This window comes from Diorhabda carinulata, chromosome 7 (assembly GCF_026250575.1).
Source record: "Diorhabda carinulata isolate Delta chromosome 7, icDioCari1.1, whole genome shotgun sequence".
Classification (NCBI taxonomy): domain Eukaryota; kingdom Metazoa; phylum Arthropoda; class Insecta; order Coleoptera; family Chrysomelidae; genus Diorhabda; species Diorhabda carinulata.
In genome coordinates, this window is record NC_079466.1 from 1,972,219 (window position 1) to 1,990,967 (window position 18,749).

At 32.3% G+C, this 18,749-nt stretch overlaps 1 protein-coding gene across 2 annotated transcripts in view; it reads right to left on the reverse strand.

Moving 5' to 3' along the window:
* The window catches only part of LOC130896227 (uncharacterized), an 87,454-nt gene that overhangs the window by 13,047 nt on the left and 55,658 nt on the right, over window positions 1–18,749 (reverse strand). For both annotated transcript variants that reach the window (XM_057804174.1, XM_057804173.1), the window contains exons 2-4: window positions 14,265–14,408; window positions 4,307–4,447; window positions 1,796–1,910 (exon numbers count right to left, since the gene is read on the reverse strand). In XM_057804174.1, the coding sequence (XP_057660157.1) occupies window positions 1,796–1,910; window positions 4,307–4,447; window positions 14,265–14,408 (400 nt within the window). The remainder of the gene's footprint in view (window positions 1–1,795; window positions 1,911–4,306; window positions 4,448–14,264; window positions 14,409–18,749) is intronic.

Below are 18,749 nucleotides of genomic sequence, written 5' to 3' on the forward strand. Positions count from 1 at the left end.
AACTAAGCCTGTAATTAATGGAATTTTTGAATTCTTTGAACAATTTATTGGTAGTTTTTCTCTTAGTATGTTAGTAACATACCACCAATCTGTTAGATTGGTGGTAGATATTAGAATTATCCATCAACCATATTATTCGTACATAATATGATCAAGTTTATCTTTCAATTCGTCGTCTTAGTTCTTCGAACAAAGCGGTTTCAGTTTCATACATTATGCTTTTTAAATAACCCCACAAAAAGTTGAATGTTACATGTCAGTCAAAAGAGTCTCTCCATTCGATCAATTGTCAAGAAAATCGTTCATTAAGATATTGTGTTACAGCTCCATTTATCTGTAACCAATCTGGAAACGTGGCGTCTTATTTAAAAAATAGATCCTCTTCTCAATAGTGTCTTCTAATAAGATATGATCAAATGGAAAAATATTTAAAAAATAATTCAACTTCTTTTTGGATTTTACCTTGAGGCTAGCAATACATTTATAATTATAATGTTAAATTCATGACTGGTAGTAATTTTGAGAGGCTATCAACTGATTGTTTTGGCTTTCTAACTGTTAGGAATCCTGTCGCCCTTTTAGCATATTTTTGATGTTGAGAGTGCTCTTCGCATGCTGCTAGGCCTCTAGCTTTCAGAAATTTGCGAATAAAAAGCCGTTGAGCCATTTATCAGGTTAATTTATTCGGTTATCGTTTCGCAATAAGTTCTGTACTCAGATTCTACAATTGTTCCATTTGGAATGAACAAACTTTCTCTTATAATTCTCAGGTCGAAAGACATCTTAACTGACTCCTTGCCATTTTTAAATTGTGCAAAAGTCTTGAAATCTTGATCGGATGCATCATAAGTCATTTTTACCATAAAAATTTATTTGTCTTATTTTTTATCACACTTTGTTTATTGTCATTCCTTCAGCACACTACCAACGCAACGTCAGGTGGCGTGCGGCTGTGCTCCCAACACAATATGAATAATATTTCCTTAAAATAGGGGGTTAATTCCCAAGTTAATATTTGACCTATCTTGATCTATGCTCCTCAAGTATACTAAATCAGAAATCGTTTCCTCTATTTAAAGTTTGTACAAATTAACTACCGACGAGTGGAATTTCTTATAGCTAAAAATACTTGGTTTAAGGTTAAAACTAATTTGGCTATTATTAAGAATTCCGTTTCTGAAATGGTTAAAAAATACAATATTTCATATTTTTTTTCTGTTTTCAAGAAGTACAGCACTTTAAATAAGACTTTGCAGAAACGATGTAAATATTGAAAAAAATCATGGCCGATCATAAGGTCTCAATAATTCATCTAAATTCCTCTCTAATGATATTTCTTTGTGTACTAATGTGAATATTGAATATCCTTTAGATCAATTTTCTAGAAACGAGGTGTAAAGGAAAGCAAGTTTTGTTATTAGATTATAGAACGTTGGATGGAAATGATATGTAATTAATAGATTGATGAGACTGAAGAAGGGACGTAGTTCGATGTCTGCCATTATTTAAATGATTGATTAAATAGATTAGCTATATTCTAATAAACAAAGATGATTAAAAGCAATCAACTGATGACAATAGAAGTAATCTAAGATGGTAATATAAAGGAAAATCGAAGAGAAATCAAAAAATAATCTTTTCGTATTTCTTTTTTCAGTATGCGTTGATAACAATTTTGATTTATTGCTGTCGTTAACATAGAGGGAGGGTAGTGACCCAAAAAATCGCCATTTATTTTACCGAAAATTTAATACTTTGAATGACAGTATAATAAATGATTTAAAAAAATACTCACTTGCTAAATAATCTTAGAACCACACAGATCGTGATGAACATAAGAAACATAGCAACTAAAATTCCGATCATCGCAGGGTCGATATATTTTTCTGGAGAGTATTTTGTTTGCACCACTGAAACGATATATAAAATTAATCAAAATTAGTGTGCCAAATATGCTTCTGAAAACTTATATTTCCACAAATGAGTATTTTTCAATAAAAACACAATAGAGTCTCAATTACCCGACCAGGTTTGGTAACACTGAAAATGATGAAATTGACGTTGAAAATCGGTTAATTTTATTTAAACATTAAATACTTTCCAAATACAAAACTGAATTAAAACATGATAGAATTAAACAAACTAAAAAATCTAACAGAAAAGTAATAACATATATTTTACAATATGTAGATACTATAGATACTCTGCTGTACAATGCCGTGGAGCCAAACAGAGGATTTGGTAAAAAAGTTCGTTATATTCTTAGTTTGCCCGCTTTTTGTCGTTTTCTGGCCGCCAAATCTCGCAATCTCCTCAGAGGTAAAAGCTCCGTTGATGTTTACTCCAGCTGCTCTGCATACTTTAACGATATTTCTAGAGCTTTGTGTGAAACTTTCATCTTGGGCCAACCACTCATTCACAGCTTCTTTTGTTGCGTTCACGCAACTCGGCACTTTTAACAATAGAATTAGACTGGTGTTGATGGATTTAATCCCCTTCTGTAAAGTTCCATCTGAAGATTCTTGATGTTATTATAGCAAAACTTTCCAAGATTTAGAAATGGTGTCTGCCATGACTGAGCCACGTATTAAGCAACGTCTTTTAAATTAAGATGACGCAATTTGTTTAGCATTTTTTCTCCCTGGTCCGTCGCTTTATTTGAAGAAGAAAGCAGTTTCCTTCCATAAATCCTCTTCATTGTCTCTAATGTTTCCTGATACATAGGCCATCATCAGGAAGTTAAATTTGGGGGCAAAAACATAACATTTATATCCTCATCTTCAAGTTTTTCATAAGAATGCCATGTAACATTATCAAGAAGCAATATTGCTTTCTTTGGCAAGTTTCTGGATTTCAAAAACTGTTCGGTTTGAGGTACAAATTCTTGAAAAAAAAAACATTCTTTGAAAATGTCTGAGCTCGTCCAAGCATTTTTTGATTATAATATTATACTGACAAAGCATTTTTGGAATCATTCTTAAACGCTCTAGGATTTTTCGATTTGCCTATCATAGCCAGTGTTTCATTTTCATATTTGCCGTAGCATTACTGCATGCAAGAATTATCTCTCTTTCTTCGCTACCATTTGTAACCAGGCGCTGCCGCTTCAGCCTTTGACGCTAGTGTTTTCGCCGGCAACAATTTGTAATTTAAACCAATTTCATTACAATTTTGTTTGTCTAACAACGTATGCAGTGTATCTCTAAACGAATGAACAGCTTCATAGTTTGCTGACAGCTTCCTACAACAGACATTAAGTTGCCGAATTCCGTATCTCTTTTTCCATCTATCGAGCCAATCTACAAATCAGACTCCGCGGTGCAATTTCTTAATGGTCTCAAAGTAAACATGTACATTGCTCACGGTAAGAAATAAGTCAGCAAAATGCCTTTTTTGTTCCTACAAATAGTGCACAAGACTTTTTGAGCTGGGGACGAAGTGTACGTCCATTCCATTGATTGCTGCTGAGTTTTTGAGGTGTACCCAAGTTTCATCCTCCGTGACTATCCAAGAAAGAAAATCATCAACGTCTTTTCTAGCCTGTCAAAAACTGATGTGCACTAGACATCCGTCATTGGTTGTGTTGTTCAATAAGAATTTTGGTTTTGCTTAAGCTTATCTTCAAAAGCGTGAACCAGTTCATCAGTAACGAAGACGGGCGACTACATAGTGCATCACGTCCTTCATTGAACCGTCTGATCTATCTTCTAATCATTGAATCACTCATAGCGTTTTGTCAAGTAAATCTCGAATATTTTCATATAAATTTCACTTTAATTTTGTTTGCATTTCAAAAATGAATTACAGAATAGATTTTACAAGAAACGGCTTTTTTTAATTAAGGCTGATATCATAAAGAAGCATTGCTAAAACGTTGGCAGAAGCTTCTTAACAAAATATTTCATAGCATAATATCCAGAAAAAAGTAGTCAATCTACTTCTTTGTGCTTTATTCAGTAACAAATGTTTAATTAGCATGAATAATGTCCCTTTACTCATTGAATGAGTTGTATTTCTCTATAATACAACTTGCTGAAAATAAAATATTTGAAAATTTAATCTTTCTTACTGATGATTGAGATTATTAATTCTAATTATTTTTTTTTACACGAATCCTCCGCTCACCATTAATATTTTCGTGGTTAACTTTTATGCCTGGAAGAGTTTATTATCTAGAACAATGGTAAATAAATACCTTTATCTTTAATTAATAATGAGAATATTATGAAAGCAGATTAATGATTACAGTAACTAATGGTAGAACTGACAATATGCGGAAATGAACATCGAAAGTACGGGATTTTACCTTCGCATTCGATTTTTCCATCTGGCTTCATTACAGCCAGTTTGTCGTAGCGACAGGTACATACTCCCTCTTTGCATTCTGTTTGGAAGTTGGTGGTTTCACATTGTTCGTTGAAAAAACAACTTTCGTTTACACGTGCAGCTGTAACAAAATTACAATATAATATTCCGAATAAGACCATATAATTTGAATTTACTTTTGAATTAGAGATATTTTATTGATAGAGAAAATAAGAATGATTATAATGTTGATATTCTTAAGTATAAATTGGTGGAGTTTGTTCATTTTCTTTTGTCATTCTATTCTCTTTTACTGCTGTCATTGTGAAACAGTAATCCGATGTGGAATTATTTAGTTTATTTATGACTTAATTTTCTCTGATCCTTTTTTAATACACTCTTGGAAATATCTTACTTTGAGAATAACTAATTTTCGTTTTATCACTCTTCCAATTATCAATCACTAGAGTGAAAACCCTGCTCATATCTATTATCTAGAGCTACTTTTGCTTTGAGAAAGAACAAAATAGATATTGTTTAAAAAAACTACTAAACTCTCTTCTTAAGCACATCGAATTAAAAAGTTGAAAATTATATTTTTTTAAATAAGCTTAAAACAATAATTATGGGACAAAACGCCCCACGTATTCACAAACATACTAGTAATATTTTCAACTTTTTAGTTTGATGTGATTTAAAAGCATATTTTTTTAAATTTTTCAGTTTCAGTTCAGTTTTAAGTTCCAAATGCTATGGAAGCGCGTTTTTTGGATTTCTATATTAATTATTCCAGTTTTTAAGTCGATTTAATTTCAAAAATGAAGTTTTAGTCATTAGTATTGTTAATCTCCAAGCGTGGGTGCTCGGATGTAGAATTCTTCTTGAACAACATAATAAAGTTTAAGATAGTATAGTAAACCTCCAACAGGACACAGACAGTTGTGAAATTTGTTTCGATGTAAAGAAAAAATAATTAACTATGCTAATAAATATCCAACGTTGGAAACAGGCCTTGCGATTTTTAAACCGTCATATATATGCCAATATATCTCGTGAACAATTAAGATATAAATTAAAAGTGTGTGATTAAATTTACTTATTTTCTGGGACTTAAGGCGTACAAGCAAATTTCCATAATATACAGGTTACCATCAAAACACTCTTTTAACAGTTTTACAAGAAAATGGGAAATAAATCCCGGTTTTAATTAATTCATTTTTCGTTTGCTGAAATCTCGGGCTGAAATAATGAAAGAAAAAGAACAAGACTATATTATTGGCTCGAATGAAATTAGCTTGAAATATGATATATCCCATGACAACATAATAGGTTTTCAAGAAGGAAAACATTCAGACGATTACCAACAAACTAATTTTGGAAAATTGGTTAACGTACTTCTGAAGTTAACACCAGACAATACTACTATTTGTTGTTAAAAATGGTACATAAATATTTATTATGATCCTATAAGAAGAAACCTAGTAGATTTTGACTTAAACTTATGGGCACGTATGCGTGTTTCTATATTCGACCGACAGAGAGCATTCAAGCATTAGAACCTAGAGATTTTCAGGTGCGTATGAAATTTTAAAACTGGTATTTACAAAAGTGTCGTGAAAATCGAAATTTTCCAAAATATGTGTTGTATATCGACGAGACTTGAATAAAGCTTCAAAAGTACGATTGTGGTTTGATTCCCACATAAAAACAAACCAAATAATGAACTTACAGAAGATATTTGGAAGTAAGATTCTGATATTGAATTATGTTGAAATAATTATTCAAAAAATAATTGATTGATTACCGATTATTTTTAAAAATATATATCGATTAACCGATCACCTGATTAAACGATTATTTTTCGATTAATCGATTATTTTGCCCACCCCAATAATAAGTATATTGAAGTAAGCAGCCAACAGTTTGAACAACTATTGAGACTTTGTCAATTTTGTTATTGTTGTAATCCAGTTTTTTTAAATTTAATTTAGGCTATTTTTATTTTTATTTTTATTAATTAATTTATAAATTACCTACGTGCTTGCAGACAAGGCAAATTTCTAGAACACCGTTCATTTTAGCTTCATAAAAGGTTATTAGTTTTTCAACTAAAAATAATCAGATAATTTGAAATAAAATTGAAAAAAGAATTTGCTGCAGTGGCGTAAAAATAGGGGGATAAAAGTGACAACTAACGGTGACAGCGCGCCACTGGTTATATTTTTCCAAAGTTTGTTCATGTCAAAATTTTACTTTATTAAGGAGCATATTGGTCAACAAATTTAAAAAAAATTTAAGGCTTTCTTGATTTATGGCAAATTTTTGATTTTGATTTAAAATTTTTGACCCCCTACATTTCGCCCCGTAAGGGTTCGTATTCCTACCACAAAATGAATCATTTATTGAGATCTCTCTGTGGTAGAGCGTTATCCCGAATAGCTGACAGTCGCTCTCTTGCAGCTGCTCTATAAACTTACATAGATTTCAAGGCTTTGCCTCCAACTTAACAATTTTAAAGGCACAGAGAAACAATTGCAGTTTCGAGAAATAAGATGTTTGTTGAATGACTTAGAGGTAATGAAATTAATGGAGGTAAAATAGAAAGATGGAAAAATAACATACATGGTAAAATGAATGAATAATACTATGGTAGGAAATAACGATAAATTCTGTTATATCTTTATGGAAAACCCCGAAATGTAGAAAATCTGTGTGAACTCATCAGAATAATATAATCTTTCCACTTTCAAAGTTGATTCGTGATAAATATTGATAAATAAAAATCTTGTCGTACTTAATTTGAATAAACATTCCAGCAAACAGCGGAAAATATAAATTTCGAAGCGCAAAGTGAAATTTCGCGTTCAATTTGAACTCTATCTTGAACTCCCAAGGGCATATTTCCACTTCGAGCTTCGTAGAATCTTTTATAATAGATACTAGGTACGAAGATTGTTATTTTTCAATGCAACTCCAAGGATTAATTCTGTAGCGAACTAGTTTTTTTTGCCAAATCACAAATAGTTCACTCTTTTTGTTATTAGCTTTGGATATAAGTTAAAATTATAATGAATAGATACAAAGATAATTTCAAGAAATTTTTTGATATCCTTTGTGTACTGCAGAGAGTTTCTTCGGCTCTACCTTTGCAAATAAGAATAATTTCTATCAGCTATACAATGTTGCAGCATTTTAATCTTAGTGGGGATAATTCATTTGATGATAACATTCGTGGATGTACGAATGTCGCTTATGCGTAGCTCAAAAAAATCAATATACTATTCGTAAATTAGCAAGGAGAGTATTTGAAGAGTTTTATGAAGGCACTCTTAGCTACGTCCTTTTGCAGTTTCAACAGACTCCAAAGCTCACAGACAATGGTTCACCTGCCAACTTCGCTAACGCTCCATGACAATGAGGATCGCGTCATCTTTAGTGATGAATAGACCTTTAATCTCAGTGCATATGGGAACAGTCATTGTTAGCGTCGGGGACTAAGAAAATCCTCACTGGATGGTACAATGAGAATCCCCTTAATTGCAGGTGGTCCTTCGTATCTTGACACTCCAAGCTTTCGGGGAGTGTTCTTCCCATTATTTGGGGAACTACAATATAGAATGAAAATCATGAGTTAGACTCAATTATTGTGATTTATAACATATATAAACCATATGGATTCTAAAATGAATTTGAAAAATCTTTAATTCAATTAGTTCAACTTAATTTTGACAGTTAAGTTGAGTATAATAATGTTGTATTATAATAGTTCAAACTAAGTGAATGTCGAGAAAGAAGGAAAAAGTAAATTTCACTGAGATGATTAATGTTAATTTTTTTTGTTAGTACAGTTGTTAAGTTGAGAGATTTAGGCCATTTCTAGGAAGGTTCTTCTTGTGTCGTGTTTTTCAGTTGTTAATATAATTAAAATTCATCTGATGATCAGTTGTACAAAAGGAGAAGTTATCTTTTTTTTTGGAAAAAATAGATTTGACTGTTTTATTTGGAATCTTGTATTTATTATTATAATTTAGAAACTTGTTGAGCCTAGAACTAATCTAAACTAAAAATAGAGTGGGGTTGAGGTTAACAGGATTTTGTTCTTGTATGATGGTGATGGGTCAAACAACAGAGTGAAAAAATTTAATAAAAGATTTATCTAAGAAACGATTCAGAAGGATATTTAAGTTTTTATTGTGAAAAATGGTATTGGAAGTTTTCAATACTCTATTTTTCATTTGTTTTACCAAATTCACTTTCGAGCATGATTATGCTATGAATTGTAATTCGGGTATCTTTGTGAGCTACACAGTTTTCTTTACCAGTCTATCATGATGGAGTCTATCATGATCCAATGTGCGAATGAATCTCGTGTCTAGAAATGGTACGCAATTGTCGATGTCTAACACATCGTACATCACGTACGCTGCTAAAATAGATGACAAAGAAGCACTCGATCGTGTAACAAAAGATTGTTTATAAAACTTAGTATTAGAACAAAAATATGTATTACTCAAACGGAATTAGATTAGCTTTAGAAACGAATCTTTATTCATGTTGTAATGAATTCTGATTCATTTTAGAATCCATACGTGTTATATATGTTTTGGATCACAATAATTGAGTCTAGCTCTTGGTTTTCTTTCTATATTGTAGTTTTTCTGGTGATGGGAAGAGCACTTTCCGAAATTATGAACTAGTATAAAACTTTTGAATTTTAATTTATGACAATGCATACATAAGTATTCGAAAGCTCGGAATATATTAGAGTTAGTACATATATTTATAATAAAATAAAAGCAGTGAGACTATTTTAATGTAGCAAATTTATATTATAGAAATGTTTAATGAGTAGACGATTTTTTTTCAAAACGTCGTTTCTTTTTGATACTGCAATATTTTCAAATGAACATCCAGAAAATGAGATGGTTGAATGTTTATTTTTTTAAAAATGTCGTGACGACCATTCATGAAAGAAACTAACGAGCAATGGGATTACTTTCCCAGGTAAATTGAAATATCCTGTTTTTATGACATGAGTACATTCAAATGTAACTTTTATAATCACCACTTTGGGTAAAAGTTTCATATACTCGTGAAGCATTCAACTTTTGAAAATAAGTCCTATATACATTTAAATATTATCTCTTAATTTAAAAAATGAGCAAAAGAATTGTTTATAATTTCTTATATCTTATATAACATATGAATATCCCAGTTTGTTGATAAAATACATTTCCAAAATAAAATTTATTGAAAATATATACGAATGTTTTTCTAAGAGTCCAATTGAGATTAGATTTGCAGTTGTTTCAACACAACTTAACTTATCTATCAAATCGCCAACACGTCGTATATCTTAAATACATTCAACAAGTAGTTGTCGACCTATTCGGACTCGCCTGAGACTTTTTAATTTTCCGAATTTTAACTCTAAGGTCCTATCAATAGACATCAGTTAAATGGCTACTGGCAAGTTGAATAACCTGGTCATTTTGTATATTTTTTTCAGCCATTGATAACAGATCTTTGAGATGTGTATGTTTATTTTTTTTGTGTAGAAATTACTCGAACAAAGGCTAAACATGGTGAATACTTTAGAAATTCGTTAATTTCAATAGTAGGAAGGTACTGAAATTTCTAGATACCACTCTACACTCAAAACATGAAAAACACCCATCAATTGGTGTTGGCCTATGAAAGATTACAAATGCAAGAGATTCTGGAAGCTTTCAATATCTCATGTCACGTAGTGTTTTAACTTTAAATGAATAATTCAGTGGCTTTCCGTGTTTGTTTACGGTAGACCACAAACGTAATCATGTAAGAACTTTGCAAGAGTGTTTGGCATTACTCAGTCGCAATATAGCTGAGTTTTCAGGACGTTCGTTAACCGTGAACGAATTTTGATTCACAAAGAGTAAACACCAGTCAAAACAATGACAAAGGAGAACGAGATGGAATTAATCTTGGGGTATATATATGAGGTATAATTCACATTAATTACCATTAAAGAAGTGAAATAATGACGAATATTGTTACTGTTTATTTGCTTACTTTAGCGAGGATTTGTCCAAGAAAAAAGACCTTTTGCGTCTGGAAATGCAAAGATGCGCAATTTCCAGTTTCTATCAATCGCCTTATTTTTCAGAAATAGGTTAGACTAGAAACGATAAACATTTACAAACACTTATTTCGATTTACTTAAGAATCATGGACGAATAATTGTCTCCATACGACTGGCTAAATGGGTCTCATTTCCAATAATGTTTGATCTTTTTATAAAGTACGGGTTTTAAAGAGAACTTTTTATTTCCCAATAGCACAATAATTCGTTTCTTTTTTTCAGCATTTATAATTTCTTATATATCTACACAAGCATTTGATTTTCCATGTTACCTCCCATAGTTTCAATACCGCCTAGAAGTTTAATTCCTTCCATTGCCATGAATATTTACTAAACTCGCCCTTCATCAAAGATTAGGTATATTAGTTCGTTCATTAGTTCGTGTACGGATGTGACCTATATTAAAATTAAGACGTGTTCATTTTGCCGGCTTAATAACACCTCCGCAAGTCCGCTACTCTTGGGTAGTGTAATCATCAACTAATTTCCTGGTACTTCCGGATAATAATCAATGAACCGGTAATGCGAGTCCAAGTTAATGTGCTACAGAAAGGTGAACGTTATTTTGGACATGTCAACGATGTTCGGTAATTAGAGTGGAAGAAATTAGCTATTGTGTTAGAAACTTCGATACTTTAGCTTGATTAGTATTTGTGTTTTACTGTTGAAACAATTCAAACAAAGCTCAACTAATAAAGGTGAAACTCCATGCCAGTGCAGGCAATTAGAACAATTAGAACTTGAATCCAATCCAATCCATTTGGTTCTTATACATAAATTTACATTTGTTTAGCAAATTAGAAAATTGTCATTGATAAAAATACAGTGAATAATCATTTGATGCAAAACTATCTGAAGAATAGTCTATCATATAATAGACTATTATGACGCTGATTGCTTGTAACTGAGGATTGAGTCCGTTATGCACGGGGTGGAAGATTATCAGTGTAATAGATCATGTCATAGTTGCCAAAGCCAATGTAAACTTTGAATAGTAGAGAAGTCAAAATGTAGCAATGCAACAATTATATGAGAAAACTAGCTGACCCGGCAGACTTCGTACTTCTTCAATCGATAAATAAAAGACCTGAGGTTTTGTATAAAATAAAATTGAAACAAAAAAATCCTTTTTTATTAAAACAAATAAAAAAATGCTCGGTATGAATGAAGTTTTATTGATGTTTTCGATTAATTATACATGATGTTGCTTACTTAAAAAAACAACGTTTTCCTGAAATGCTATTTATAAGGTTTCAATTTGATATTGACAAACACAAACAGTTACGATACAGGTTGTTAATCAATTTAAAGCCTTCTGAAAAACTATATTTTTTGTGGGTGCGAAACAGGGAAATCCAAGTTGATTCAACTACTGGCCTTGCGATTTATTTATGGTCATCGCAAAGGTCAGACGTATTTGAAATTGTGAACATTTAAAATCAAATGGTAAATCCGATGGAATAATCGGTATACGCGGGATCAAGACATCCTCTGTAACGATAATTGTCACTCACAATGCATAGAAGTATGCATTCTTTGCATGAGCTACCGATCGACATAGAGGATGGATCGACATATTAGTTGTTTGTTAAATATCAAATATTTTGGTTGCGTTCAGAAATTCAATTTGTGACAAAACATCAAGGAAAAACAAAATTGTTGTTTTTAGTTAATTTCGAGCATTTTCATATTTACTCATCTTTTAAACTTTCTCTGGACCACAAATAATCCAAGAGCAACATTAGCTAAATCGGTCCAGCCGTTCTCGACTTTCATCGAGATATTGGTAAAGAGATAAAATTAGTCGAAAACTAAATTTTTTATCAATCTTTTAAAAATTATTCAAAAAACTATTTATAATTATTGAAACCGAAGAGACCTAAAATCAAGAACATTTAGGAACATAAACATAAAATCAAAAGGTCAGTAAATTTTGACGTTTAGACTTTTCTTTAAGTCTTTTGATTTTGTTTCCTTCCATGTGATATCTTTTTGTAATAGTTTCAGAAATGACTATAATAAATCTGTAGATTTATATACAGCTTAACTGATTTCTGTAGATAATTACATTCACAAATATTCTAATTATTCGAATGACAGCATAATATTCAAAAAAAATTACAGAAGCACGTATTACTATAATTTACTAATTTCCTTCTAAGTCTATAAAAAACGAATTTCACCTGCTGTAAATTTCGGTTCAGCGAAGTCAAATAAAAGGAAGGTATAAGCGCACATTTTCATACATTTTTCATGTATGGCCGCATTGAGATCTCTAATTAATTAAAAAAAAAAAAACTATGGAATTGTGAATTCGAAATATCATAATTTTTTCAAGTTATCTGACACAAAATGTAGCCGGGGAATGAAGTAAAACCGGAATCTAACTAGGTCATAACTCATTCCGTTTTGAAACAAATACTACGGTAAATGGCAAGCCTGCAAATTAACTAACACAATATTCTCGGTTGGTTTTACCTCTCAAATTTACTGCTAGTTTCGTCCTTTAATCGATTGAATTTTATACCAGAAGATTATAATGAATCGAACTAAAGCGATAGAACAATATAGGCTATTAAATAGACATGCAGTGGAATAATTAGCAGATACAAATGTTAATAAACCATGATAATTATTATTTAACATATTCAAATGACCTGCATAGCTTCTATGACATCAATAGTCAATAGTCTAAACGAATTGTTTATAATTCTCTGAAAATTTCAATAGTTATTTACACTACCGGACAAAAGTTTATAAGCACCCGATAATCCATTGAATAAATCTCGAAATAATACAAATTTCTCTTTTATATTGTCAAGCGAAGGTTGAACAAAAAAATAATAGTGTGCGTTAGTACGGGATGGGCTGATTTGTTTATTATTCTTTAATTGTGAATTACATCTTCGGTGTTTATGTTTGTAGTTTAGTCCCAGCTAACCCTGTTAGACACAAGACATCTTTTTGTGAAATTATCACAAATTCAGACTTTCAAATGCGTAAAACCATTGATTGAAACTCGTACATTAATCGCAAATTTTCATAGTCTAGGCAAAAGTAACCGTACCGTTGACGCCGAATTAAAAATACCTCGACATGATATTTAAAATAACGGTCGAAAGACTACCAACCAAAAAATTCAGTATTAGAAAGCTTAATAGTTCGTTTATTTTGTATTTAGACGAAAAGAACTTGTGAAGATGCTAGTCGTACATGTAGAAGTTGGATCAGTTTAGAAAGCAAAACTGAATAACGAGCTGTAATCATTTATCATGAAGACGGAATTCAAGTCAAAGTCAATTATCCGTATTAATGGAAAATATTTGACTTTGGATAAAACTTGGAAAGTAAACTGGTTATTATTGTTCACGTCGAACATGACAACACTTTTAGCAGAAGCTGAAGCAAGTATGACTACTTTGAAGCTCTATGGTAGATCGAAAAGTACCACAGCTGCTGAAGAATATCTTCAAAAATGAGGGTTCAATGATGTTGATAGGAGTATCATCTGGATCTCGCATTTCCTCAAACAAATTAAAGACCCAGACATTGAATAGATCTTTTACTGCAGGAAATTTAGTTATCAACAGAGCCTTCCAAAGTTATAAATTCTACTTGAGTACAATCAAATGATATATGAACGTAAATTTTTATTTCTTTATATTCTCAATGGAGAATAAATTAATTGAACTGTTTATTGCGTCTTAATGCCCACGCCGGCAATGTGTACTTTTTGTAGATGATATCTAAGGTATAAAACCACAATAACATACTAGTATGACATCAAAATAATATTTATTTTCGAGAATTTTGAATTAAAAACTATGAGACTCACGTGTTCCACATTTATCGATGTGATTGGTTACTGGCAAATCTGGTCTACAAAGACATTTAAAGGTAATGTCATCACATACGGCTCCTTCGAAAGCACACTCTTTAGTGTCCCTACATTTGTCTCCAAATTTTTTATTATTATCCTCTGAAACAAGAAAATAATTATCACACAACTGCTACATATTTCAAAGCTTGTATTTAAAATTTTTTGACATTGTTAGTATCGTAAAACAGAAATGCTACTACAAAAAGATTATACAAGTTTTGAGAAATGGAAAAAATGATGTGAATATGTCAAATCTGACAATTCCATTATAAATTTTGACATTTTTAATGGAAAACATGTGGTCGAACGAGTGCTATTTGAGTTGTTTACAGATATTTGATACATTTTCGTGCGATGATTTTCTATGACCTGAGTTGGTTTAAATCAACAGCACTGCGCCGATCAACCCACTTCGACTTTTGGTGATGAAGCATTATTTCGAGCCACCTTATTGCGGGGGTTTTCCGTATTCAATCATAGTCGCACTTCGCCAAGGGATGCATTTTATGAAGGTCGTCCAAAATCGGCTCTTGTGCCGGAAAACATCGATACTCTGCGTAAACTGATATTGGCATGAACATCCAGTAGTCAAAAAAATGTGTTTTGCGTTATATAAGGCATAATTTGATAATCGCTAAAAAAGCTCGAGTCAATTGGTGCTGAAAAAATTCAATCTCAGTGCTTCTAATGAGGTCTATAAGATCGTGACAGTCGATGAATTATTGACCTATGCATGTGAGTACTAAACATAAAAACATTTGATTGTATGGATGTTTCAAAATGATCCATAACCAACAAAAAATGTTCGCGCACTAAGCACTTCGAAGCAAAAGGTTACTTATTTTTCCAGAATAATAGCATATGTCGCTACCGTTCCATTATAACAACTTAGAACGGTTAATTTTGATTGAAACACCAGCATTTGTTCAAGAGAAGTGGAAAACCTATCATTCTCCACCACGAGATTGCGAGGTCTCGTACATCAGTTTAAACAACAACGTTTTTGAACAGTAAAAACATCGAATTACTGAATCATCCGTCGCACGGTCCTTGTTTGGCAGCCAATTCCGCAGCTCAAAAGTAAAATGGAAAAACCATGTTTTCCTACACATGAAGAAGCGATTGATGTGCTCAAATCACTTGTTTTGGAGGTATCTTAATCCCATTGCAAAAATGCTTCGACAATTGGTTGAAACGCTTGCAAAAGTTTTTGATTCCAATGGAGAATATTTTGAAAAACAATAAAGCCATATTGAATTATAAATATTTGTTTTTATTTGTCTCGAATCATAAGCAACAACCCTCGTAGTAGTTTCGTTTACACTTACCAGCGTGGCACTGGTAATTAAGTTACTTATTATCCAACAGAAATTCATTTGATAACACAAAAACGAACTTGTTCTGATTTGTTATGGAAATATTAACATTTGAAGAAGTTTTTAGATACGAGTATCTTGAAAACTGTGTAGAATAAGGGTAGTGCTTCAGAGAGTTGCAACGGTATTTGAGTTCAATGCCTTATATCTTGTTATTGAGATTTCTAAATATAATGTGGTGTTTCTAAGGCGCGATTGATATCTGAACATCACTATTCAAAATATAATTTTCGGTGATTTCTATTGTCCAACATATCTACTTTTGAAAATGATGTTAATTTTTTACTCGATCCAAAACCGTCATGCACGGGCCAATTAAATGCAATGCTAGATTTCGGTGCCAAAACTCAGAGACAAAAGAAAATTCTCAATAAATTGCGGCTAATAAATTTTAGAAATTCGTTTGACGAGACCAAAATTTAAACTTCGTTTTTAGCGTCGTCAAGTCAACGTCCTGCTGCAGATGACATTTTTCGCGTGGACTCCCGGGCGCTTTAAAATCTCGCCAAAAAATGCAGTTCTTTGCATCTGAGTCTGAGTATCAAGAAAAACTACCCAAATGAAACTATTATTATGTTATCGTTTTATCTTCATATTAATTTGTATGTCGATCTAGTGAATGATTGACTAGGAAAAGACATCGTCTGGCTATAACAAAACGGAGAGACTTGAGACTGAAGGTAACCAAATTGAAATACAACATGACAGTTTTTCATTATATATTTTGAAAATTGACTTACTGTGCTTCATTGACAATTTCCTAGTTATTTATTCCTGAAACATATTGTCTAAGTTTCTCAATTGAACAATTCAATTTTTTAATATTGAAAATTGTGTATATGTTACATAGGGGAGGATAAAAATTTTAGGACAGTTTGGGTTGGGCTTAACATAAAAAAAGGTTGGGAAACACTGCCGTTAACACTTCACGGTCTCGAGGAAATCCGATTTGTATTCATGAACAACTTGTCACACAGCATCAAACTAAATAATTCACGAAGTTAATCAACGGAATATACTAGATAGGATTGAGAGCTACGTTATGTCTAGAATATAATAACTTGATAAATAAATGCTCATTAGTGCAATCTTTAAGAAATAAAGCACAAAATTGTGTGTTTATTTAACAGTAACTCAGACATTACTTTAAAAGCTTAAAGTGAGAAGAAGCATAAACTATTAAGATTTAATCACTGATTACCTCAAAAACCACCCTTTCTCCAAAACCCCATAGAATGAACGAAGTTGAAGCCCTCAAGTCAGATACTAAATATTTCATGGTGAATTTTGTCCAGAGACTGGCCTCGAGTCAGCAACTGCATAAGGAACAAGATGCTTTATACAACTGCTGTAGAATGGTTGGAGGAACATGGCGTCTGACATTCAAAATGATAAACTGTGCGTACAAATCCGTTGTGAAAACTATCCTAAGATGGAGCTTTTATGGTAGTTCTACAGGTTATCTTGAATTGTCCCCTTTTACAAGGCCTTCGTAGAAAGTAAAGTAAATGAAGGGACAATAAAAGAATACAAGGAACTGAACATGTTGCACGGCGCCCTAACTACGCAACTAAGCGTTCTAAATGACTACCAGATACCTATTAACATGCTCATCAATACTATGTCTTCTAAATTATGCAAGATCGAAAACTATAGAGGCAACCCGATACCTGAAATTTGGCGTCAAATCGGTAAGTTGCGACGAAAGCGTTTATAGGTTTTCCAAAAAACGATGATTTTAAAAAAATGAAAAACAAGAGAAAACCTAGAACACGGAAGGAGATTCCAGGTCTGAAACAATCGACGAAACCCTACTAAATGGAGAATCTCCCAATAGCTCTTATCATTTAGCTAAGTAACCGAAGGAAACATTCGAGCACCTCCTCGAGTGTTAGGCTGTCCATCGACAAAGTCTACAGTGCTTACAGTGCTTCATTCACCATTCTTACAAGCAGAATCGGTAAGCCGCATAGTCCCCAGAGAGATAGCTCACTGATAAACAGTCCACGTTATCGAATTTATGTTTATGAACTTAAGTGGGCAGTCTAGTAATATGGCAAATAAATGACTATCACTGACTTGGTAGACATGCAGTTTTTATCAAATAACCAAACAACTTTAGACTGATACGAAGATTTTTGGTAAGGCATCTAAATACAAGCAGAATAATGATAATTTCGCCTATAATTGTATAATTGATCTGAGCTAAAGGACACACTACCAAAATGATCTTGGTAGCCAAAGTATAGGAGGCAAAACTATCTTTTTTAACCATTTTAGGCTATAATAGCTGTATATAAAATAGTTTAATTTTCAAATAATCATTCTTAAGTTTTCCATCTGACTTGTTTTTAGGTTCAGCTATAACTTTACAGTTCTATTCTAGAGTCGCGATGAGCGGGCAGTTTTGGTCTTTGTTTTGCCAAAAAAGCATGACCAAGACCAGATTTAGGTTTGCAAGACTAAGACCAAGACCTAGTATTGCAAGATTCAAGCAAGACCAAGATTGCGCTTGCAAAAGCTTTGCGGTCTTGCGTTATTTCGCAATTTTTATTTGGTCTTGATTCTAGGGTGTTATCCAAAAAACGAAACTGGAATTACAATTAAAAATTATGTTTTATGTTTCGCTCGTTACTCATACAATGAAGCAGTTAATATAGTAACAATAGGTGAGAAGGCAGAAGTTAACAGATACAGACGTCGATTATGTGGATAATCCATTCGAAATTGCAAAGTATGTTGAGTGTATACAATATTAGGATAGATATGACTCTTGTGGCAGAAGAAATGAAGACAGTAAAGAGTGGACGGTTTACTGTTATTGGCAGTAATTGAAATAATTATGTACATTTGGTGAAGTATATTTATCATTATAATAGTACAAACCTAGTCAGTAGGAAAGTGCACTAATCAAGTGATTGATGTTGATATAAGAGGGTAGTCTGAAAAGTTCCCGAATCGACAAAAAAACCAGTCATCTATTTCCATTATATACATAGTTCTTTTGAACCATTCCGTATTTCTCCCCCAAAATAGGGGTTCACGTATATGGCAACGTTCTCGT